At 49.7% G+C, this 25,504-nt stretch overlaps 1 protein-coding gene across 6 annotated transcripts in view; it reads right to left on the reverse strand.

Annotated features, from left to right (window-relative positions):
• RYR3 (ryanodine receptor 3) overlaps positions 1-25,504 on the reverse strand; it is a 230,660-nt gene that overhangs the window by 155,934 nt on the left and 49,222 nt on the right. For all 6 annotated transcript variants that reach the window (XM_068162895.1, XM_068162893.1, XM_068162894.1 and 3 more), the window contains exons 2-8: positions 16,220-16,339; positions 14,303-14,410; positions 12,815-12,889; positions 10,654-10,732; positions 4,378-4,490; positions 3,834-3,933; positions 1,144-1,237 (exon numbers count right to left, since the gene is read on the reverse strand). In XM_068162895.1, coding sequence (XP_068018996.1) covers positions 1,144-1,237; positions 3,834-3,933; positions 4,378-4,490; positions 10,654-10,732; positions 12,815-12,889; positions 14,303-14,410; positions 16,220-16,339 — 689 coding nt within the window. The remainder of the gene's footprint in view (positions 1-1,143; positions 1,238-3,833; positions 3,934-4,377; positions 4,491-10,653; positions 10,733-12,814; positions 12,890-14,302; positions 14,411-16,219; positions 16,340-25,504) is intronic.

The following is a 25,504-nucleotide window of genomic DNA, read 5'->3' on the forward strand; positions in this document are numbered from 1 at the left end:
AAAAGTGAAGCTTTCTGAGATCCAGTTGGGATTTTCTTCTGGCTTTGGAGACATTTTTTACTCCATATGAAAACGTGGAAGCAGAAAACCCAGAGCTGAAAAGGTTACTTAACATAACTGATTGTTACCTAAAGCACAACTCCTTTGCCCACCATGGGCATAGAAATGCTTCACTGAGTATAATTTTTCATGCCTGAGGTTTTGTGTCTCAAAATGATTTAGCTTGTTGTGCCTTTCTGCATCAGCAAAATGCAAAGCTAAACTCAATTAATAAATCAACACCCTGCACAACAACTGCAGATTAATGTTGAATACCAAAATGATTTAGTCTGACTAATATGATTTAATTGTCTTCAGGTTTTAATCAAATTTGAGAGAGCAAGCACGTGCAGAGAGGTGCAGTGTGTGTGGAGAGAACGAACTTTCAGAGAGCTTTTAGGGCTGCTTCTTTTAAGTTATCATCTTCCCTCTTAATACTTCCTTGTGTTTCTAGTAGCACACACTAAAGGCAAGCCAAGGAGCACCTCCTCTTCTACGTGGACAGAGTGAGAGAGTTGGGGTTGTGCAGTCTGGAGAAGGCTCTGAGGAGACCTTGTTGTGGCCTTCCAGTATCTGAAGGGGGCTACAAGAAAGCTGGGGAGGGACTTTTGAGGCTGTCAGGGAGTGATAGGACTGGGGGGGATGGATCCAAGCTAGAGGATATTTAGATTAGACCATAGGAAAATGTTGTTGCCCATGAGGGTGGTGAGAGCCTGGCACAGGCTGCCCAGGGAGGTGGTGGAAGCCTCCTGCCTGGAGGTGTTTGCAGCCAGGCTGGATGTGGCTGTGAGCAACCTGCTGTGGTGTGAGGTGTCCCTGCCATGGCAGGGGGTTGGAACTGGATGACCCTTGAGGTCCCTTCCAACCCTGACAGCTCTGTGATTTTGTAACAGAAGAGGTTGAAATCTCAGTGGAAATCAACTGCTTGAATTTCAGCCATGAAAGGACCCATGACTGATTTTCTGCTTAGCAGGTCTCAACTTCCTGTAATGATGTCACTGAGTAATTGCAGCAAAAAGTGTTTAATCTAGCCCCAAATTCAACTGGCAATCACTAATTTCTTTCTTGAGAGAAGGGAATGCATAAGCCTGCCCCACCACTCACTTGTGCTGTGAATCATTCTGGTCTGTGGATGGAATGGTCAAGCACTCATCGTGGCCATGGAAGAGACGTACCACATGCCCCCCAAGAAGGTACCCTGGAGAAGAAGCAGAGTTGCTGATTAGGTTCAGCACTGACATTATGAAAATCACACCCTCCAGAAAATGGGAAAGCTGCAGACCACCTAGGGGGAGTGTGGTTTGCAAACTTCCCCTCACAGCTGAGCTGAAGACAACAGCTCTCACACGGTGACAGACTTTTGGGTATCCCCTGCAGTTACAAACACTTCTCCTGGAAATGAAGACAGAAGCAAGCAATCTCTTAGCATTTAAACAATGAAATTAAGGTTCTGGGGCCAGAAAAGGAAATTGAAAACTTATTTCAAAGTTACTGCTTTGAAAATGGGATGCTTCAGGTAAGAGCCAAATCAAATGTACAGTCCCAGAGTTCCCTCCCCCTGGATAAAATGCAAATGTTCTCAGTGCAGAGTAATTTGGGGAGTTCATCAATTTGTTCTGACATTTATGATCTGAGTCCAAATCAGAACTGCACAGGAGCAGCAGGAGACAGAGGACACAAAAACACTCAGCAGCTCTGCACATTATGTTCAATGGAAGCTAACTTTCCAATCCATTTAACACAAAGAGTACAGGTCAAAACCAGGCACTCCACCTCACCAGGAGAAGCAAAGATGGTGTGGGAGGAGAATGATTCATCAGACCCTCAGTCCAAACTGTTCTGACCTTGTAAGTGAAATTAATTCCTTTTTGAAGAACAAATACACACAAAGGAGGAAGGGTGAAAGGAAACCTCCATGCTGTGCAGCCAGTTTAGGATACATTCTCAAGTTAGGAGAACAGTAACTTGCAATTAGCCTGTTGCAAATCAACACAAAGGTGACACTGAAGAAGGAAGGGAGGGCAGGGAGGGGACAAGCCATGAACAAACAGAACCCAAACCACTGAAAACCCTGACTTTCCTGGTATTCATGTTCCATCAGAAGTACTTCAAACATCACACTAAGAATGCTGTCTGACCTCCAGTCCAATTTCAGACTCATGAAATCTCACTTTCCCAGTCTGCCCACTCAGCTTGAGCGAGGCTCCCAAGGCTTATAGTCACTGATCACCTAAACCATTCTGAGAAGTGTCTCTACAGCTAAAGGCTAAGCCCAAGGACTGTCACACAAATAATTAGCTTTGAAGACTGCTGCACCGCACCCAAGGAAAGACTGAGAGAACTGGGCTGTATGACCTAGAGAAAAGAGAAGGCTCTGTGGGGGGAAATCTCATCCATGTAGAGAAGAAAAAGTCAGGGTCTCTTTAGTGGTGCCCAGTGACATGAGCAGAGGCAATGGGCACAAAGTGAAACACATCTGAACATCAGGAAACACTTTTTCCTCTGTGAGGGTGCCCAGAGAGGTTGTGGAGTCTCCTTTGTTGGAGCTATTCAAAAGCTGTCTGGATTTAGTCCTGGGCAACCCCTTCTAGGCCTGCCTGAGTAGGGGCTGGGATGAGGTCCCTTCCAGCCTCAACCACTCTGAGATTCTGCAAATACTTGTCCAGGTCAGGGGACAAGAGGCCATGGCCTGAAGCTGTGCCAGGGGGGGTTAGGTTGGATCTTAGGAAGCACTTCCTCATGGGAAAGGCTGATTAGGCACTGGGATGGACTGCCCAGGGAGGTGGTGGAGTCTCCATCCCTGGAAGCCTTTAAGAAAAGCTTGGATGTGGCACCTGGTGGCCTGGTTTAGCTGACATGGTGGTGTGAGGTCATAGGTTGAACTTGATCTCAGAGGTCTTTTCCAGCCTCAATAATTCTGTGGTAATTGATTAGTTTTAGGGCCAAGTGATACAAAATGATCCTGACTTGAAGACATTTGCTATCCCCAAACTTGGAGGGCTGACACTTGAGAGGAGAGCAGAGGTGCAGTAGAGGTTGCTCTGACAGGCTGGTGACAGGGTGGCACTGCAGTGGGGAGCACTGAATGGCTGAGCCTGTCCCTGCAGAACAGAGTATTTCTCCAGCAGAACAAGGCAGTGCTTTTCCAACGGGGCTGTAAAGTGCAGTCAAGTACCCAGAAAGAAATCCTGGCTCCGTGGTGTGGGATTTAGGGCTGAGTAAGAGGATGTCCTTAGCCAGCTTGTTTTCTCTGACTCATGACAGAGACAAGAAGGAATCACTGCTGTGAGATCCAACAAGGACACTGAGCCTTGGACAACACAGCTAAGAGATCTAAACAGGAGCTATGACAAACCTGTTTTCCATTCTGCTTGTACCCTTCTCTCTCCTCTGTTACCTCTGTTACAAGGGGACTGAAAAGCCTGTGCAAAGATCTGCATTACAGACTTATTTTGTAGCTCCCACTCCCTAAAATTCATCTGGAGGCAAACTCCCTCTGCTGCCCTGTCAGTTTTCAGCTCTCAAGCAGCTTTTGATGCTTTGCTAGTCTAAAGCTGCAGCACTTAGTCAGCTGTTTTCCAGTTAATCCCCAGCTGATCTATCTGCATTCTGGGGGTTTCCCTTCCATCATTCTTCTCTCCCATGCTCACCTGCTTTATTTTCACTCAGCTTTTTAGATTTAGATGTTCTGAGGATGGTGGTGGTTGTTTGTTTTTTTTTTCCACTGCTTGTGAAAAGAAACCAAAGGTCATTTAAATGATATACATTTGTCAGTGATAAAGGAGATTACAAACCTTCTGTGATGCTGCTTCCTGAGCACGTAGGATGAACATTCCACAGTGTCTGCATGAAGGAGGCATCCACCTGAATACTTCCATTTGAGATCGAGAGATGCTGAAACAAGAGGAGACAAACAGCAGAGAGTGACTTTCACCCACTTAAAAACTTTTGGGTATGTCAATTTCTCAAGAGGACAGAAATAGATCATCAAGTAAATATGTAAGTGCTATTATTGTTTCAATTAGCAGCAATTTGCTTTTAGAATTAACTCTTCTCTAAATCTCATCAGCAGACTCCAGGTTGCAGCTTAGAAAGAGAGCAGCCACAGAAACAAAACCTTCCTAAGCTGGAGAATGCTGAAGTGCACCTTGGGATAAATGCATGGGAAGAGCCTTGCTCTCTTTCCCTGAGAGCCAAAACTCTGCTCTGCAAGCAGGCCTCATTTTCTAGCTTGGAAAAGCAAAACCAAGCAAGAACATTCACTCATAAGAATCTCAGCCATTTCCTGCAGTCCCTCACAGCCCTCTGTGGCTGACCTAGGCAAACAAGCCCACGTACCAGGTATCTCTCAGAGGACACGCTGACCAGGATGAGATCATCACCTATCCGAACCTTCTCTCCTTCTGACCTCTGCTTAGAAGCAGGATGGATTGTCCACCAGCACGCCTCACCTGCAGGACAGAGACACTGCTTAGCAAGGGTACCCAAACAGACCAGGCCCGAGACATTCCAGGGTATCTTTACAGAACATGGAGACAAGATGACAAAGAATGGTGTCTAATATGAACACAGCCACCTGATCAGACCACCTTGCTCCTCTTTGCAGTCAGTGGGAATTGTTTTCCTTGAAACTTTCAGTCACTGAAGCTGGTCTCTTACAATGTTTTCAAAGAAATTAACCACCTGCAAAACACTGCTCAGAAGCAGAGAATCACTGAGGCCGGAAAAGACCTTCAGGATCAAGTCCAACCCGACAGCCATGACCACTAAACCATGTCCTGAAGCACCACAGCTACAGCTACTGGGCACCTCCAGGGATGGTGACTCCACCACCTTCCTGGGCAGCCTCTTCCAACCCCTCACCACTCTCTCACTAAAGAAGTTTTTCCTTATCTCCAACCTAAACCTCTCCTGGCACAACTCCAACCCATTCCTCTCATCCTATCACTGATAGCTCGGGAGAAGCAGCCAACAGTAGCCTCACTCCAGCCTCCTTTCAGGGAGTTGTTGATAGCAATGAGGTCTCCCCTCAGCCTTCTCTTCTCCAGACTAACCAACCCCAGCTCCCTGAGAAACTCCTTGTATGATGTCCTCCAAACCCCTCCCCAGCCTCCTTGCTCTTCTCCGGACACCCTCCAGCACCTCAATGTCCTTCATGTCCTGTGGTGCCCAGAACTGAGCCCAGCACTCAAGCTGTGGCCTCACCAGGGCTGAGTACAGAGGCACCATCAGTGCCCTGCTCCTGCTGGACACACTGCTGTTGAGTGCCCCCTCAGCCTCCTCTTCCTGGCTGGGTGGTCTGTATCAGACTCCCAACAGGGTATTTGCCTCGCTGGCCTTTCTCCTCATCCTCGCCCACACGCACTCGACCTTCCCATCTCCGCTGGCGAGTTCTACACAATCTAAATGTTCCCTCACACCCAGTGCCACTCCACCACCTCTCCTGCCCTGTCTGTCCCTTCTCAAGAGCTCACAGCCATTCACTGCAGTGCTGCAGCCATAGCAGCCATCCCACCACGCTTCTGCCATGGCAGCAGTGTCACAGCTGTCCTGCTGCACAACAGCTTCCAGTTCCTCCTGCCTGCTGCACAACAGCTTCCAGTTCCTCCTGCCTGCTGCACAACAGCTTCCAGTTCCTCCTGCCTGCTGCACAACAGCTTCCAGTTCCTCCTGCCTGCTGCCTATGCTGCATGCATCGGTACAGATGCCATCAATTTCACCCCCACCACCCCTAGTCCTAACCTGTGGGGCTGGCTGTGGCACCCCAGGCAGCCCCCTGGATGGATCCCCATCTGCTTCCTCTGTGGCTTGGCCCTGCAGTTCCAGAGCCCCAGACCTGTTGTGTAAGGGCAAATGGGAAGGTGAGGGAGGCCTGGAAGGCAAATCTGGTCTCAGTAAGACCCCTGCTATAGGTTGCCTGGTATCCACATCCCCATCAGAGTGGCAGCCTTCCAGCAGGGCCTCAGAGCTATTGCTCAGAGGTACCTGTGGAGGCGAAGCAGGCAAGGAGGCCAAGCTCTGCCTGCCATGGCCAAAACGCTGCCTGCCGTGGCCAAGCTCTGCCTGCCGTGGCCAAGCGCTTGCCCCCACTCACCCCTCCCGTCAGCTCCTCTGTCTTCCCCCACCAGAGGCAGGACACAGGTGCTCCCATTTCTGCTGCGGGGAGGGCAGAGCCTGGCTCCACCACTCCATCTCCCTCTCACACTCCCTGATAATCCTCATTCCCCTCAGCTGTGCACACAGCTGTGAGTGCCCTCAGCTGTGCACAGCTCACAGCCAGCACAGGGCCCAGAGCTCTGCAGCCAGCCCGTGCCAAACAAAGGCTTTGGCACTGCCTGCAGCCAGGGGCCTCCACACCTGCCTGTTTACCGGGGACCATAGCCTGGGGCACCACATTTCTGTCACTAACAGCTCTGGCTCGGCTTGCAGCCGATAGGCTGCTCCTGCAAACTGCACCCCTGGCTGCTGCCCGTGTGCCTGGCCCTGCAAACTGCACCCCTGGCTGCTGCCTGCGTGCCTGGCCCTGCAAACTGCACCCCTGGCTGCTGCTGCTGCCTGTGTGCCTGGCCCTGCAAACTGCACCCCTGGCTGCTGCCTGCGTGCCTGGCCCTGCAAACTGCAGCCCTGGCTGCTGCTGCTGCCTGTGTGCCTGGCCCTGCAAACTGCACTCCTGGCTGCTGCTGCCTGCGTGCCTGGCCCTGCAAACTGCACCCCTGGCTGCTGCCTGTGTGCCTGGCCCTGCAAACTGCACCCCTGGCTGCTGCCTGTGTGCCTGGCCCTGCAAACTGCACCCCTGGCTGCTGCTGCTGCCTGTGTGCCTGGCCCTGCAAACTGCACCCCTGGCTGCTGCTGCCTGTGTGCCTGGCCCTGCAAACTGCACCCCTGGCTGCTGCCTGCGTGCCTGGCCCTGCAAACTGCACCCCTGGCTGCTGCCTGTGTGCCTGGCCCTGCAAACTGCACCCCTGGCTGCTGCTGCCTGTGTGCCTGGCCCTGCAAACTGCACCCCTGGCTGTTCCTGCCCCTGTGTCTGTCCCTGCCCCTGTGTCTGTCCCTGCAAACTGCACCCCTGGCTGTTCCTGCCCCTGTGCCTGCCCCCGCCAACTGCCGGCACCCCCAGAGAACTCACCACTCCCTCCCGCTGGACGCGGTGGGGTGCGGGGGGTGGCTGCGGCGCTGCCCGCGCCTGTCCGGCAGGCTCGGTGCGGTCCGGGGGGGTCGCTCCGCTCGCCGCCCGTGTGCCAGCTTCAGGGGAGGGAAGAGCCAAGCACCCCGCGAGCTGATTTGTGCCGCGGGGCCGCCTGGGTGCCGATCCCCGCGCTCCGACCAGGCTCTCGCTGACAGTAAATTGCTAACAGCTGCTTCAGCCTTCGCCCTCTGCCTTTAGGTTCTGTTTTGCTTAATGCTCGCATTTAATTCACAGGTTCGCGGCCTGATCTCCACGCTAAGCTCCATTTACGCTGCAGAACACGGAATGCTGAAACAAACACTGCACAGCTTTGCAATGTCTGCTGCACCACGGACGGCAGCTCCGGGGGCAGCTCCGGGAGCGCTGCGGACTGGGTGACTGCAGGACAGGCACGCCGAAGGGGGACAGGCACGCCGAAGGGGGACAGGCACGCCGAAGGGGGACAGGCACGCCGAAGGGGGACAGGCACGCCGAAGGGGGACAGGCACGCCGAAGGGGGACAGGCACGCCGAAGGGGGACAGGCACGCCGAAGGGGGACAGGCACGCCGAAGGGTGACAACCACGGAGTATTTCTTATCCATTACAGATCAGCTCTCAGATTACTTTACACACACATATACCCCGGTTCTGGGAAGATCACCTAATTCCTCCCACCATTTCACACCTTTTAGGGCAATGCACAGTGGAAGAGAATTAAATAAAGGCAACGCTGGTGGCATAAACTAAAGCACACAAATCTGCTTGCCCAGCTAAGAGCTTTCATGTAAACATCTGTAAACAAAATGTGAAGGTTATTAAAGGAGTTAGAAGAGAACAGTAAAAGTTCCATCCCTAAGAATGCAAAGGCTGAATCTTCAGAAGCAAATAAACATCCAGCAGCTTTTCATTCAGCACCTGCTAGGCAAAGAGTGCTTCACGCAGCTGAAATGGATTCAATAAGCCGTTTAAAGTGGCGGGGGAGCAGGGCAAGGGGAGGTGATGCTATGGTGTTCAGTTGATGAGGCTAGCAAGCATGTAACAGTGATCAGGATCCCCAGTGCAGAAACACAGCTGAACATTCCTTCTGTGTTGCTTTTTATCCTCTCTCTGTGTACAAGGCCTCCCTTGCCTATGCACAGACGAGTAAACACCAATAGCAGGCAAGCCCAGGTGTGCATTAGGAAGCCTCCTGGGTGCAAGCAGATGCATGCACAATAACTCTCCAACATGAGGATAGTTTTCACTGAAAATATTTTGAGATAGAACACGTATAGTGCTTTTATCAGCGTGCCTAAAGAAACTGGTCTCCAGCTGAGGCAGCAGCTGAAGATCTAATCAAGTAACAGGCTGCTAATGTCTGTCTCAGACCATCTTATGTATGGCTAGGACAGGTGAAAGACAAACTTCCCTCACTGAAAAGAGAAGGTCGTGTAACTAATCAGCTCCCTGAAAAGGAATTCTCAAAGAGCATGGCCAGCAAACATTCTTAACGCCTACAGTTGCAGTGCCTCTCCTTCACCAGCCTAGTTCCATTTCGATTTGTTTCCACAATCATGAAAAGCCAATAGAAAGCACAGGTTTGTGCTGACTGTGGCCAGTTCTGGGCCCCGCAGGTCAAGAGGAATCTCAGGGAACTGCTTGACAGAGCCCAGCACAGAGCCCCAGAGCTGCTGCAGGCAGTGGAACATCTCCCTGGGAGCACAGGCTGAGGGAGCTGGGAGCAGAGGAGCCTGAGGGCTGCCCTCAGTGCTGGGGATCAAGATGTGCAGGGCTGGAGCCAGGCTCTGCTCAGGGATGGCCAAGCACAGCACAAGGGGCACTGGGGGCAAGCTGGAGCAGAGGAAGTGCCAGGGGAACAGGAGGGAAATCTTTGTCCCTGTGAGAGTGGCAGAGCCCTGGAGCAGGCTGCCCAGAGAGGTTGTGGAGTCTCCTGCTCTGGAACCTTCCCAACCCCACCTGGATGTGTTCTGTGTGCCCTGCCCTGGGTGCCCTGCTCTGGCAGGGGGGTTGGACTGGGTGGTGTCTGTAGGTCCCTTCCAACCCCTGACACTGTGTGATTAATACAGCTGGCACTTATGTGTCACAGTAATGAGCTGTGTTTGCAGGCACTCAGATTCTATTTCCCTTCACAATAGATGTCTGTCCGGGGTCACTACAGGGTCGCTGTTACCTCCTGAGGACCACTCAGCCCTTTCAGGAACCATTAACCCTATGCATGCAGCAGCACATACACCCTCAGGTGGCTCTGTGGCTGAGCTGCTTGTGAGCTCCTTTAACAGAGCCGCCAGTGGCACCTCAGAATTCATTTGTGATTTCATGGAAGCACAGTTCTGTGTTTTCCTTACTCTATTTCTGTCAGCAGCACTCTCACTGGCAGTACTCCCAGAAATCTATTAATTAGATTTTAAAGCTTTCTCATCATTTCTTGTTTGTGTCATATCTGTTCCTCTCTGTCCCATGATTATTTTGCCCTGGTTTATGGTTTTATTTTTCTTCAGCTCTTTTAGCCAGGTGCTCATTACATTCCCCCCACCCTGTTTTCCTCAATTACAAGTAGAATACTTCCCTTGTGAGATGGCTCCAATGTATATAGGAAATGCACTGATCTATGGCCTGCCTCTAATGCTGTTCAAAGTGCCAAACCACACCAACAGAAAACAAAAGCATCAGACTTCTTTCATTCAATGTGATCATTTCACTTTGACCATTAGCACCAGTGACCACTAGCACTGGCCCTGCTCTTTGAGAACTCCTCTTCAGGTAGCTGATTATTTACATCACCTTCTGTTTGGGAAGTTTGTCTTTCACCTGCTGCAGCCATGCAGTTGGAGTAACTCAGTTTAATTGCACAGTACTCTCACATTCTTTCACAGTCAAATGACTTATTGGAAGTCATCACTCTTGACAGTCATCACTTCACTTTAGTCATCTTATTGATGGGCTGGAGCAGCTCTGCTGGGAGCACAGGCTGAGGGAGCTGGGGTGTTCAGCATGGAGAAGAGACACTGGGGAGAGCTCAGAGCTGCCTGCCAGGACCTGAAGGGATCCTGCAGGAAGGCTGCAGAGGGACTTTCCATCAGGGGGTCTAGAGACAGGCCAAGGGGGAAGGGTTTGAAGCTGAGGCAGAGCAGGGGCAGACTGGAGCTGAGGAAGAAGTTGTTCAGCAGGAGGCTGCTGAGACTCTGGCCCAGGCTGCCCAGGGAGGCTGTGGCTGCCTCCTGCCTGGGGGTGCTGAAGGCCAGGCTGGATGAGGCCTTGAGCAGCTGAGTGTAGCTGAGAGGTGTCCCTGGGCATGGAGGGGAGGTTGGGGCAGAGGAGCTCTGAGCTCCCTTCCAGCCTGAGCCATTCTATGAGTATTTCTAACAAACAATACACAGGACACTGGTAAGCCTACAGTGGCAGCAGCTCCCAGTGTGAGCTGTGCTGCCTCAGCATGAAGCTGCCATACCTGCTGCATTCTCCCGCAGCCCCACGTCGAAGGCGAGTTTGTCCGTCTGGGATCTCGAGGATGTTAAACACGTCAAATACTGCAGCGCCCCAGGGGAGTCATGGAAAACAAAACCCAGACAGCAGCCATTAACACACCTGGCAAATGAACACCTGCCCATCCCTCCATCACACCATCAGCCTGCACTAGGGTTTGTTAGTGGGGGTTTTACTGGTGCAAACGTGATCCTGTTTGTATCCATAGCCTCCCTGACTTGAAATCAAAATCCCTTCCCCTTCAGCACACTTTTCTCTGTGCAGTTTAGCTCCTGCCTTACAAAGTTTCACATAGTTCATCAGATAGGAACAGGCATGATCCAAGGGCTGGAGCAGCTCTGCTGTGAGGGCAGGCTGAGGGAGCTGGGGGTGTTCAGCATGGAGAAGGGAGACACTGGGGAGACCTCAGAGCTGCCTGCCAGGAGCTGAAGGGATCCTGCAGGAAGGCTGCAGAGGGACTTTCCATCAGGGGGTCTAGAGACAGGCCAAGGGGGAAGGGTTTGAAGCTGAGGCAGAGCAGGGTCAGACTGGAGCTGAGGAAGAAGTTCTTCAGCAGGAGGCTGCTGAGACTCTGGCACAGGCTGCCCAGGGAGGCTGTGGCTGCCTCCTGCCTGGGGGTGCTGCAGGCCAGGCTGGATGAGGCCTTGAGCAGCTGAGTGTAGCTGAGAGGTGTCCCTGGGCATGGAGGGGAGGTTGGGGCAGCTGAGCTCTGAGCTCCCTTCCAACCTAAGCCACTCTGTGATTCTATGAGCTTCACTGTGAAACATTTGCTTCATGAAAACACAGCAAACATCTGAAAGGGAGCAATCCTATTTGCAACCAGATGTGTCAAGGCTACCTCTGTTAGTGTGGTTCATAAACACAAGACTAATGTAGAGTCTTGTGGTAGAGCAAAAGGGAGGGAAGATGCTTTCTTCACTTCATTTCCTCAGTGCTCTCTTAGGTATAATTGCATGGACCAGAACAAGTCAAAGATCCAGGCAACCAGCTCTTCTCCCAGGCAACCAGCACCAGAACAAGAGGACACAGTCTCAGGCTGCGCCAGGGGAAGTTCAGGCTGGAGGTCAGGAGGAAGTTTTACACGGAGAGAGTGATTGCCCATTGGAATGGGCTGCCTGGGGAGGTGGTGGAGTCGCCGTCACTGGAGGTGTTCAGGAGGAGACTTGATGGGGTGCTTGGTTACATGGGTTAGTTGATTAGGTGGTGTTGGGTGATAGGTTGGACACAATGATCTTGAAGGTCTCTTCCAACCTGGTCTATTCTATTCTATTCTATTCTATTCTATTCTATTCTATTCTATTCTATCCTCAACAGTTAAAATTTTCCTGTTGTACAATGTAGTAAATCTACCCAAGAGGCCTGAAGATAGCACATCTATTGGTGCTGGGAACTATGGGATGGTAAAAGAAACACTTAATCTCATTAAAAATGATGGAAAAATAAATAGCACCTATCATAACAAATCCTTTGCATCAGCAGCAGCTTCTCATTAAAGGGGATTCCTTAGGGACACAGAAATCCATGGCTAAAGGAGGATTGCAGTATATTCAGTCTGGAGAAGACAAGGCTGTGAGGAGACCTAATTGTGGCCTTCCAGTATCTGAAGGGGGCTCCAAGAAAGCTGGGGAGGGACTTTTGAGGGTGTCAGGGAGTGATAGGACTGGGAGGAATGGAACAAAACTAGAGGAGGGGAGATTTAGATCAGACCTTAGGAAGAAGTTGTTCCCCAGGAGGGTGGTGAGAGACTGGCACAGGTTGCCCAGGGAGGTGGTGGAAGCCTCATCCCTGGCATTTTTCAAAGCCAGGCTGGATGTGGCATCCTGATCTAGTGTGAGGTGTCCCTGCCCATGGCAGGGGGGTTGGAACTGGATGATCCTTGAGGTCCCTTCCAACCCTGACAGTTCTGTGAACTACATTTCTGAGTGACAAGGATGGAAGAATCCAAACTGAACCCAGAAGGGTCATTGTGCTTGTGTTGTGAAGCCATAAGCTATTCAAATGTTGAGTGCAGAGGAGAAGCTTTAGACACTACCTTCCTCTACACTCTATCAATTTTTGCACTTCAGCAAGGTGTGGATGTGAGCTCCATGCTCCCCCTGTGTGGAAGTGCTCTCTCTCTCACTCACCATTTCACTGAACGAATGTCGAAGTAGTATGGCGTGGCCATACAGCAGGGTTCTGTGGCCACCCCCTTGAGCTGCCTGCAGAACACGACAGAGAAGGTCAGAGCTCCACTGCACTGCATGGACTACAGCCACAATCACACAGCAACGTCAAGAGCTGCTCCAGTTCAAGTAGTATGTGCAAACAGTCAAGCCAACAGAGAAATGCACCACAATCATCATCATCATCATCAAATACCTACAGCCAAACATCTGCCAAGGAACAGATGTTGTGCATGGTCAAGAGACTCTTGCTATGATCTGATCTTTATTAGAATCAAGCAACAGCACAGCATTTCCAAGTGTTTTAAGTTAAATATGATACACTCACCTTCCTTATAAACTTCTCAGAGGCATTAAAAAAGAATAAACAGCAACATAAGTAAATGAGCACAGACACACTGCAGCCTGGGCTAGGAGAGGCAGAATACTTGAAGCAGGCCAGAAGAACTCCAGCATTAACTCTGGCAAGGAGAAATCCTTGCCAGAGTTAATGGTGTCCTCAGCATTTGTGAGATTCATTAAAGCAAATACATCCAAAATCTCTACCAAGCACAGTTACTCATTTGGACAGGGACAGCTGTGGCAAGCTCAGGGAGAGGCCAAACTGGGTTTTCCACTCTGAGAATTTAATTTTGAGCTCCTTGTGGTAATCAGAAGAAAAATAACTCCAGGGAAAGAATCATTACAACAAAGGTACCTTTAGAACAGGAGACAGCAAACTTCAGAGGCTCTCAAGTCTGCCTCTCTCAGTCATTTCCTGCATCTACAATCCTTCATCATTATTCATACATAGCAAGCCTCTTCCAACTTAACTAAACAACATGACCAAGACATTGGATTCTTCATCTACTCTGCTGCTTTCCACTGAAACTAAGATTCTATGTCTCTCTCTATATCTATATCTATATCTATCTATTTAAGACTAGGCTGGACGAGGCTCTGTCCAGCCTGATCTAGTGTGGGGTGTCCCTGCCCATGGCAGGGGGATTGGAACTAGATGATCCTTGTGGTCCCTTCCAACCCTGACTGATACTATGATACTATCTATCTATCTATCTATCTATCTATCTATCTATCTATCTATCTATATCTATCTATCTATCTATCCATCTATATCTATCTATCATCTATCTATCTATCTATCTATCTATCTATCTATCTATCTATCTATCTATCTATCTATCTATCTATCTAATCTCTCTCTCTATTTATTCAAGATCTTTAATCCCAGGTTTTCTTTAGTCCTTTTTTTGTACACTCATCTCTGGGACAGACTAAACAGACTGGAAAGCTGGGCAGAGAGGAACCAAATGAGCAGTAATGTCCCAGGAAAAAAACCAAGAAGCTGCTAGGCCATGAAGCACCTCTCCTAGAAAACCCTGGAGCAAGGAAAGGCAATGTCATGTCCATGTTCAGAAACTGGATGTTCTTGGATGTGAATTCACTTACCCCTTCACTAGCATTATCTCCTGTGCTGGCCAGCATCTCTTGAAGGGCTCTGACAGACAGGGACTGTTCAAGAACAAAATTACAGATGCAAAGGTCTGGAGGAACATACTGTAAGAAGAAAGGAAAGGGTGTCAGAACAGAGCATGAGCCTCGTATTTGTTAGCAAAGCCTGGGAAGACTTTGGATTGTTTGATTACTAGGAACATAAACATCCATACAGCATTAAGCAGTCTGCTTGCCAATGAGCCAGCCAAGAGAACAAAAACACCTCTGAGTAACACTTCACCCATTAGTGCCTTTAACTGCACCTGGGAGGCAGATACACCACGGCATTACTGAAAAACCAAAGCAAGCTAAACAAAAGCCCAGGCACCCTGCTGGGCTTTTGTGGCAGCTTTCAGATTTCTCAGCATCCATTTTATTGAGACACCTTGAGTGTGAATTAAACCATGCTGTTCTGGGAGTGCCTTGGGATTTCACTTAAACCCACCACCACCACCCCCACCACTCCCCTTTATGATCTCTTAAATTAAGAAACTAAACTGGGATTTTTGTCTGGGAAGAAGTAACCTAGCTGGTGAGAAAGTTCTCATCTAGCTCCATCCGTGGAGATACTCAAGGTGAGGCTGGACAGGGCTCTGAGTAACCTGATCTAGTGGAGGATGTCCCTGCTGACTGCAGGGGGGTTGGACTGGATGAGCTTTGGAGGTCCCTTCCAACCCAACCCATTCTATGGTTGCTGTTCAATATCTCCATCAATGATACCAACAGTGAGACTGAGGCACCCTCAGCAAGTGTGCAAATGACATCAAGGTGAGTGGTGCTGTTGATAATTCTGAAGGATGGGATGGGTGCCATCCAGAGGGACCTGGACAGGCTGGAGAGGTGGGCTGAGGAGAATCTCATGAGGTTCAGTAAGGCAAAGTGTAAGGTCCTGCACTTCTTACCTTTAAATCAGCTGCTTAATAATTCTGTTCCCTGAACTATCAACTGTCTGAGTGACCAGCACAGTCAGCAGCACTTCTGGTCTGCAGCAACCCTTCTAGTCTGCAACACAGCTCAGAAGCAATACAGCAGCTACCAGGTGATAATGCTTCTGAAATGAGCAGTACAGTCTACAAGATATTATTTGAACCCCCAGCAGTAACAGGAATAAGCTTTGCCGTGAACTTGAATCTTAATAACAGTCTGGAGACTTCATCCTGAAATGATGACATTTTTCAGTTGCAGGAGTTATTTTAGATCACAGAATCATAGAACAGCTTAGGCTGGAAGAGACCTTAGGGATCATCTAATCCAACCTCCCTGCCATCCCTGCAGGGCTGCCTCTCAACTAGACCAAGTTACTCAATGCCACATCCAACCTGGCTTTGAAAATCTCCAAGGGGAGGGCATGCACAACCTCTCTGGACAATCCATTCCAGAGTCTTGCCACCCTTGTAGTGAAGAATTTCTTCCTAAGATCCAATCTAAACCTATTCTCCCTCAATTTAAATCCATTCCCCCTTGTCCTGTTGTTGGACCCTCTTGTAAGAAGTCCCTCTGCAGCCTTCCTGTAGGATCCCTTCAGGTCCTGGCAGGCAGCTTTAAGTCTTCTCTATGCTGAGCAATCCCAGCTCCCTTAGCCTATCCTCATGGCAGAGCTGTTCCAGATAGCCAGGGAAAGAACAGTGGTTTCAGTTCCAATAGTCACTTTAGATAGCTAAAGAATAGTGACTCCTGGCTGTGAACTGGGACACCTCAGAGTATATTTAGAATCCCTAGGAAGTCTCATGTTGCACTCATGGAAAGGGAAGCATGAAAAACCAGAGGTGTATTTAGCCTGACGCTGGAAAGCCAAATTCAAAGTCATTTCTGCAAAGCAGCAGGTTAGCAGTCACTGCTCAGTGACACCACTTGAGAGGATCAGCTTCTTACTTTAGCCTCTGATGTCGGTTCCAAGAAGCACAGGCGATTCCCAAGCCCCTCAGCTGCCAAGCAAAACTTCCTTTGTTCCTTGTGGATGCTGGAGACACACTGCAGTACTACTTCGTCATCCTGCCACAAAACAAGGCACAAGAGAGAGAGTCAGACACACACTGCGGTGCTGAAGAAACCCTGGAGCACAGAGGCTGTTGAAAATGAGCCCATTTGAAGTGAGGCCACACACACAGGCAGAGCTGCTTTCCAGGTGGATCTAACAGATGTTTGTGTGTGGATTTATGTTCCAGGCTGCATCAAAGGGACAGTGACTACAGACTGTCCCCAAGGCTTTCACTACTGTTGTGTCCTTCTGCTGTTTTCACAGGGGCTCTCTAGGGTGCCATACAAACTCCTAACTGCCCTGCTACTCAGTTTTGCTCAGTGAAGCCTGTTGAATCTGTAGAGTAAAATCCTGTCCCTGGGATCTTCAAAAAGCCACTAATCTGAAAATACCCCAGATGGATTTAGTTAGCACAGTAAGGCCTTAACACCAGTCTGAATCACAGAATTGAGGGTTTGGAGGGGGCCTCTAGAGGTCACCCAGTCCAACCCCTCTGCCAGAGCAGCATCACCCAGGGCAGGCTGCACAGGAAGGCATCCAGGTGGGGCTGGAAAGGCTCCAGAGAAGGAGACTCCACAACCTCTCTGGGCAGCCTGCTCCAGGCTCTGCCACCCTCACTGTCAAGAAGTTTCTCCTCATGTTGAGCTGAAACCTTCTCTGCTCAAGTCTATATCCACTGTTCCTTGTCTGATTACTGTGCACCACTGAGAAGAGCTTGGCCCCCTCCACTTGACACCCACTCCTCAGCTATTGATAGGCATTGATCAGATCCCTCCCAGCCTTCTCTTCTCCAGACTCAACAGCCCCAGGGCTCTCAGTCTCTCTTCACAGCAGAGATGTTCAAGTCCCTTTATCATCCTCGTGGCTCTCTGCTGGAGTCTCTCCAGCAGATCCCTGTCTCCCTGGGACTGGGGAGCCCAGTACATGGTCTTATCTATTTTCAAATGATGGTTCAACTCAGTTGTAAGAATCTGCTTCTCATGAGACCTCTTCCAAGAATAAGAAGACTCTGGAAAAGTGCCATGGGCCAGTCCTAGTTATCCTAAGAGCTGTTTTACAGGTTGTTACAGGCCACAATGCCAAAGGCACTGCTGTGAAGTGCCAAGCCCTTGTTCACCTCTTCACACGTGCTAACAGAGCTGATACAAGTGAGCCAAAGCAGATTATTTTTAGTGTTCGACTGGCAAAGAGGGGATAAAAAAAAGCCCTTTCTTTTCCCAAACTCAGCAAGAAGCAGACCACTTGCAGCCCAGCACACAGAAGGGGTTATTTTTATCCCCCTGCTTCACTCTTCACCAGAAGACACTGCCTTAGAAGTTCTTAAGGGGGTGGAAGGTGATAAAACCAGAGCCATGTGATCTGGCAGTGTCCCACCCAGCTATGAAGTGACGCTGGTGCCAGTTCTGATTGTCCAAGCAGACCCACAGCAGCCGCCTGTGCTGAGCCAAAGATCACTTGAACAATTATGCTCTAAAAGCAGCTCTGCTTTTTCCAGCCCCCTGATGCAACTCCCCTACTATGCCAGCAGCCACTGGCACTTGAACTGAAAGCCGGGAGTGACAAAGTGCTTTTCACCAGCGGCACTGACAAAGCTTTCCAAGCAGGAGTGCAGAAGCAGCTTCCCCACCTGTGTGATTCTGCAAGTGTGTGAGAGAGACACAGCTTGCTTCTAGGTCCTGCTTCACTGCCTACTCCCCACTGCTGGAATGCACAGCTAGGAGAGTGACAAATTGCTCTGGCTTGAAAGGGCCCCTCAAAGGTCATCTTGCCCAACACCCCTGCAGTGAGCAGGGACACGTCCAACTAGATCATAGAATCACAGAATTCTCAGGGCTGGAAGGGACCTCAGCTCAGATCAGCCAGTTCCAGCCCCCTGCCATGGGCAGGGACACTTTCCATTAAATCAGATTGTCCACAGCCACATCCAGCCTAGCCTTAAAAGCCTCCAGGCATGAGGCTTCCACCACCTCCCTGGGCAACCTGTGCCAGGCTCTCACCACCCTCATGGTGCTGCCAAAGACCCCCAGGGATGGTGACTCCAGCACTGCCCTGTGCAGACCATTCCAATGTTTGAGAACCCTTTCAGGGGAGAAATATTTCCTAGCATCCAGCCTGAACTTCCCCTGGCACAGCTTGGAACCATTTCCTCTGGTCCTGCTGCTTGTCACCAAGAAGAAGAGGCTGCCCCCTCCTTGCTCCCACCTCCCTTCAGGTACTTGGAGAAAGAGAGAGAGAGTTTTACACCATTCCCCCACACTTCCAATCAACCTTTTCATTCCTGCCCCAGTGTGCAGTGCAAGATGTATTTGCTACACAGAATGAGCAGCTTGCCAGGCTGTCAAGAGAGGCACAAATTGTGTGTTTGGAGCAGAGCTTGCAAGAGGTTAGCATGCAGGTCCTGGTGGACTGAACATAAGGAATTAGTGGAATGTATATAATCTGAACTGAGCCAATGAGTCACTGTTCAGATGACTCAGTGCTACAGTGGATTTACTGAAGGGAGATCATTCTAGCTGAGGTCTGAAATTGCTTTTCTGGCCAGAAGCAGCTAATAGAAATGAGGTTTATGGAGCTGTTATCCCCTAATGAAATTGCAGGCCAGGTCTCTTTGCAGTACCTTGTTTTCTTGAGTCTTCCCTCCCATAAATTCTGCTATTCTAAACATCTTTTCCAGATGAACTCATTTTCTTCTTCGCTTAAACACATGATGCCGGAGCTGTTTCATCATAGAAGCACCACAGAATAGCTCAGGTTGAAAGGGAGCTCAGAGCTCAGCTGCCCCAACCTCCCCTCCATGCCCAGGGACACCTCTCAGCTACACTCAGCTGCTCAAGGCCTCATCCATCCTGGCCTTCAGCACCCCCAGGCAGGAGGCAGCCACAGCCTCCCTGGGCAGCCTGGGCCAGAGTCTCAGCAGCCTCCTGCTGAAGAACTTCTTCCTCAGCTCCAGTCTGACCCTGCTCTGCCTCAGCTTCAAACCCTTCCCTCTTGGCCTGTCTCTAGACCCCCTGATGGAAAGTCCCTCTGCAGCCTTCCTGCAGCATCCCTTCAAGTATTGGAAAGCAGCCTTCATCTTCACTCCTCTTCTCCCAGATTTCATCCATTTACATCAATATAGCTTTTGTAGTGTGACAAGGAGCCTGCATGTCCACTGAGATGTGGAAGCTCACGTAGTGAGTAAGCAATGACAAGTTTTTGGTAAAGTTATACACAGAAAATTCTCAAAACCAGCCAAAAGCAAAGCATGGGAAAAACCAAAGCAAAGCAAAAACCACCACCAACCAACCAACCAACCAACCCACCCAGAGTGCTCAGCCCACACTTCCTTGAGATCCATTCTGTCTGCAAGGAATTGAACAGGTGTAAATGTTTTCAATGCAATCCTTCTCATCCAGCAGCTGGGACATCTCCAGGTTTAAAAAATCAGTTTGTTCCATTTCTGTTATTTTAGGTGGGGTCCTGGGGGGCAGCAAGCAAAGTGTGGCCAGCAGGGGTAGGGAGATTCTGCTCCCCCCCTGCTCTGCCCTGCTGAGACCACAGCTGCAATCCTGTGTCCAGTGCTGGGCTCCCCAGCTAAAGAGAGACAGAGACCTGCTGGAGAGAGTCCAAGGGAGAGCCAGGAGGATGCTGAGGGGACTTGAGCATCTCCCCTGTGAAGAGAGGATTCTCAACCTCTCCTCCCCAGGCAGTGCTGCAGTCCCTTCAGCAGCCTCGGAGCCCTCCCTTGGACTCTCTCCAGCAGATCCCTGTCCCTCCTGAGCTGGGGAGCCCAGAGCTGGATGCAATATTCCAGGGGAGGTCTCAGCAGGGCAGAGCAGAGAGGGAGGAGAACCTCCCTGGCTCTGCTGGCCACACTGCTCTGAATGCCCCCCAGGACCCCCTTGGCCTTCTTGGCCCCCAGGGCACATTGCTGTCCCATGCAGAACTTGTTCTCCACCAGCACTCCCAGGTGCTTCTCCCCAGGGCTGCTCTCCAGCAGCTCCCCTCCCAGCCTGTCCTGCTGCAGGTTATTATTGCTTCCCAGGGGCAGGATTCTGCTCTCAGCCTTGGTGAACCTCAGGAGGTTCCTCTCTGCCCAGCTTTCCACTCTATCACTCAGTATCTTTTGCTTTTAAGACAAATCCTCCAAACACAACTTGGCTCTTTGCAGAAGTATGCAGAACATTCAATATCCAATGTATTTAACTGGCAGCTGTGAGCCCCAGCCTCCAGCAGCACAGCACTAAGCTGCATGCTACTTCGTTTAAAAGAAGTTATTAATGAATCACAGTGCAGTGAGCTTTAGCCCAGACAGTAGTTAGCGTTGGTCTTCAGCTTGAGGTTTCATAACCAAGTGATGGTGAAGCTCAAGTGAGATTGCTGTGATGGAGCAATAAGCTAAAAGAGAAATAAAATAGCTTTTAATGGCTCAGTGGCTGGACTTGCTGCTAAGTCAGTCAGTGATCAAAGTGAATCAATGTGTTGTAGGCATGACCTTGCTTCTGCTCAGTTCACCACCTTTCCACCTCAGGAGCTGAGACAAAGCCATTCTTATTCTCCTTAGTCATTCATCTTGCATCTCCCAGAACTGAAAATTAGACTTTCTTAATAGTTTAAGTCTGTATAGAGGTTGGATTAAAAATGAGACACATACTATGGAGCACAAAATGATCACTGTTCATGTATATAAAAGACACAAAATGACAGCCTGGAGGTAGATTGTTACCCACTGATTCCATAGCTGCCAAAACTTCATATCCTCTCCTAGATTCAGCACTGAAAATGAGCTGAGAAGTTTGACATTGCACTGAAAACTAAGCTGGTTTAGGAAATTAATCAGCTAATTAACACACCTGGGGATTGTAATGAGGAGGAGCTGTGTCCCCAGAAAAGCATACATGTAGAAACACAGCAACAGAATCAGCCAGGTTGGAAAAGAGCCTGGAGAGCATCAGGTCCGGCCATGAGCCCTGCTCTACCGAGGTCACCACTAAACCACATTGCTAAGCTCCACATCTGAAGAGCCAGGGATGAGGACTCCACCACCTCAGCCTGTTCCAGAGTCTGACCACTCCTGCAGTGAAAAGATTCTTCCTAATATCCACACTAAAGATCTTGTGGTGCAGCTTGAGGCCATTCCCTCTTGGCCCATCACTGATGGCCTGTGAGAAGAGACCAGCAGCAGCCTCTCTCTGTTGTCCTTTCAGGTGGCTGCAGAGGGTGATAAGGTCTCCCCTCAGCCTCCTCTTCCTCACACTGAACAGTCCCAGCTCCCCCAGACTCATTCTCCAGGCCCCTCCCCAGCTCAGTTGCTCTTCTCTGCACCCCCTGCAGCCCCTCCATGTCCTTCTTGTGTGGAGGTGCCCAAAGCTGCCCCCAGCACTGGAGCTGTGGCCTCCCCAGTGCTGAGTCTAGGAGGGATACTTTGCTTTCCTTTTACTCACAGCTGCACACAAGTGTGCCCGTGGGGGATGCACAGAAATGACTAATCTCACTGTAAGCTGATACAGAGCTTTTAGGAAGTGCATCCTTCTGGAGCCCCATGGAAGAGTTTTAGTTGATAATTCATCCTTTTTACAGAACTCATCTCTGTCAAACAAAGCAGCTCAGAGGCCCTGCCTGCTCTGTCCAGCCCAACTGGCATCTCCAGCTGATGCTCTTGACCTGATGACTGCCAGACTGTGGCATTGGCTGATTGCAGATCAGCGTTGCAAAGAAATGTGGGAAGGAAAAATCCAGAGCCACTTCCCTCTGTGAGAGACAACATCCTACTCACCTGCCTTACTGAATCACAAAGCAAACAAGTATCTCCATTAGCATTTGAATGCTAGCTACAAACTGATCTTTTTCCCACAGGACTGCTCCTTCCATGGTTGCTGGAGTAATCTCTGAGGACAGGTAAAATTCACCAGGATGCCATCTCATCTGCAGCCACTGCCTTCACCTCCACAGAAGGAAGGATGTCAGGCAGAGCTGGCAGTGCTCTACCCAGAGATGGAGTTGATGAACTTGTGGTCGACCATCACTTCCTTTTTGTCTTCTGATTGTTTCTCAGGGTAGTCCTCCCAGAGAGAAGTAAAAAAACCCCAACTGTAATTTGACAGTGGCTGTCTTTGAAGAGAAAGGACAAAGACTGGGCCAAGAGAATCGATCAGTTCAACCTGGGAGTGCAGTGCAACGCCACAATTACATGCAAATCAATACACATTGATAACCAAAGTGTGGCCGTAGGGAGATTGTTCCGTGCCATAAATTAACTCTGATGCTCCCAGCTGCAAGTATTTTGTACTGACCCTCTGCAATCCTGTTTCTGATCAGAGATTTCAAGAGGTGCAGGGCAAAAGCCAGGCTTGCTGCCCAGCACTTTTGCCCTGTAACAAGGTATAGCTGTTTAAAACTGCTGAAGCTGTTTATAGCTGATTAAAACTGTATTTCATTCTAGCTGTGTGACCCTGGAGTCAGGAGAAGGGAAATTGAGTCTAATTCTATTCTCACATATCATAGAATCATAGAATGGTTTGGCTTGGAAGAGACCTCCAGAGGTCATCCAGTCCACCCCCTCTGCAGTCAGCAGGGACATCCTCCACTGGAGCAGGGTGCTCAGAGCCCTGTCCAGCCTCACCTTGCATATCTCCAGGGATGGAGCCTCAACTGCCTCCCTGGGCAACCTGTTCCTGCATTCCACTACCCTGAAGGTGCAGAGCTTTTCCCTAAGCACTGTGTATTCTGCACAGACTATGCAGAACTCTTAAACCAGCAGGACACCAAATGCTAAAGCTTGTGAGGAATCAGATATTTTATTTTAGAAGCCATACTGCAAATTCACTGAAATCCAGGAAACAACTGTCAAAAAAAGATTAGGAATGCTCCCCATGAATATTCCATGAGGCACTTCAGTGCTATTTTTAAACACTCAGAAAGCATCCTAGGCAGTGTTCATCCAAAGGGAGATCACATAGCTGGGCAGGCACAGATAATGCTCATCATCCTCAGGGGTTGCACCCCAGCTCCAAGACCACTTGTTGGTTAGACCTTTAAACTTCTAAGCAGTGTTTTGCAAGGAGCAACTGCAAATCACCAGCTGATAGTGAATTGCAGCAGAACATTAAGTAGGTAGTCTAAGGACTTTTCCACTTGATCTGACAGTTGGTTGTTGTTTTTTTCTGAGGGTGCTAAACTCACTTGCTGGAGCTGAATTTCACACCTCCTGCTCTAAGGCTAACAATGCATATGAAATGCTGTGGCTCACATCCCCTGGTTTGCTACAGTAAAGAAGGAAAATGAAAGGTGACTTAAATTAGCAAGCTGGTGGAGTGTGCCAAGGCTTCTAAATACTAGTATGAAAACAAAAACAGTGACTTCTGCCTTTCTGCTGAACAAATGATCCATTTATAAACCCAAACACTCCGTAATTGACTTAGTTTCCTGATTCTTTATGGCTAGTCAATCATTCCACTCATTCTGAAACAGAAGCTTCATACACCACTGCTTTAAAGGATTCACAGAATCCAGTACAGAGTTAACCAGGTTGGAAAAGACCTTTGAGATCATCCAGTCCAACTTATCACCCAACACCATCTAATCAGCTAAACCATGGCACCAAGTGCCTCATCCAGGCTTTTCTTAAACACCTCCAGGATGGTGACTCCACCACCTCCCTGGGCAGCACATCCCAATGGCCAATCTCTCTTGCTGGGAAGAACTTCTTCCTAACATCCAGCCTGAACCTCCCCTGGTGCAGCTTGGGGAGAGTGCTAGGGGTAAGAAGAAGCCTTCAGAGATCATCCAGCCCAACCCCCTGCCAGAGCAGGGGCACCCAGGGCAGGTCATACAGGAATGTATCCAGGTGGGTTTTGAATGCCTCCTGAGAAGGAGACTCCACAACCTCTCTGGGCAGCTGCCTTCTTCTCTGGAGACTTTCTGGGGGTTGGACTGGATGATCTCTGGAGGTCCCTTCCAAGCCCTAGCATCGTGTGACCTCTGAACTGGTGTCTGACAGGGACTTCTTGCTTTGTCTGCTTTTGCCAACTTCATTATTTGCATTTTTTTTAACTAGTCACAAAAAGAAGAATCAGGAAACTGAGCAGAGCCTCAAAATGGGGTTTTAAGCCTCAAAAAACACCCAACCAACGACCTCAAACCCACAACATACACAAACAAAAAGACAGCACTGCCTACTGAGCTTACAGGCCTAGCTGTAGTTCCTGTAGGTGCAACCTCGTGGTGAAGTCCAGCATGCCCTTAGCAACAGCTGCACATCCATCAGCAGCCTCCAAAAATGACTGCAGATGCCCCTGGGATGCTGAAACCCACTGCACACTGATGAGCTGCTAGAAGCAGCTTGCCCTTTCTAAGCACACAGGGAAAGGTACTTCAGTGAAAGGGTTATGCTAAGGAGCAGAGAATCATTACCCTTGGTCTGTCAACATGGAGGTGGAGGAGGTGATGTCTCCTCCTTCAACATCACAGTCTCAAGCTGCGCCAGGGGAGGTTCAGACTCGAGGTGAGGAGGAAGTTCTTCACCGAGCGAGTCATTCGGCATTGGAATGTGCTGCCCAGGGAGGTGGTTGAGTCATCGACCCTGGAGGCGTTCAAGGGGAGATTGGACGTGGCACTTGGTGCCATGGTCTAGTCATGGGGTCTGCGGTGTCAGGTTGGACTCGATGATCCTCGAGGTCCTTTCCAACCTAAGTGATACTGTGATACTGTGATACTGTGTGATCATTTAAGAATGGACATAGGCAAAGACACTTTATTGTGCATTCCAGGGCAGATTCTTTTGTGTATGCTTCTAGTCTTTCCCTCTTCAGATCAAAAGGCTTCCAAGTCACTCAGTTCACTGACAGTCTTTCTTCTCTACCACCTTCACAGAACTGTCAGGTCAGAAGGGACCTCAAGCCAGTAAGGCAAACATTTCCTGTTTACAAAACTCCCAGCCCTGTTTCACAGCAGCTACAGCTCTGCCTTTCTGCCAAGAGCACACAGCCATTATGCACACCTCTTGAAGTCACCCTTTCCCCCAACCTCTCCACTAACACTACTGAAGATCCAATTACAAAAAGTACCTCTGCTTTACCTGTGTGATGGTTTAGAGGCCAGGTGCACAGAGCTGCAGACCTCTGGGAGGTCCAGAGTGTCCAGGAGGTGGACCAGAGAAGTGTATTTCATTCCCATGGGTCCTGCATCCCTACAAAGCTGAC

Source organism: Melanerpes formicivorus, unplaced genomic scaffold (assembly GCF_026170545.1).
Source record: "Melanerpes formicivorus ecotype bairdi unplaced genomic scaffold, bMelFor1.0.p_v2 SCAF_68, whole genome shotgun sequence".
Classification (NCBI taxonomy): domain Eukaryota; kingdom Metazoa; phylum Chordata; class Aves; order Piciformes; family Picidae; genus Melanerpes; species Melanerpes formicivorus.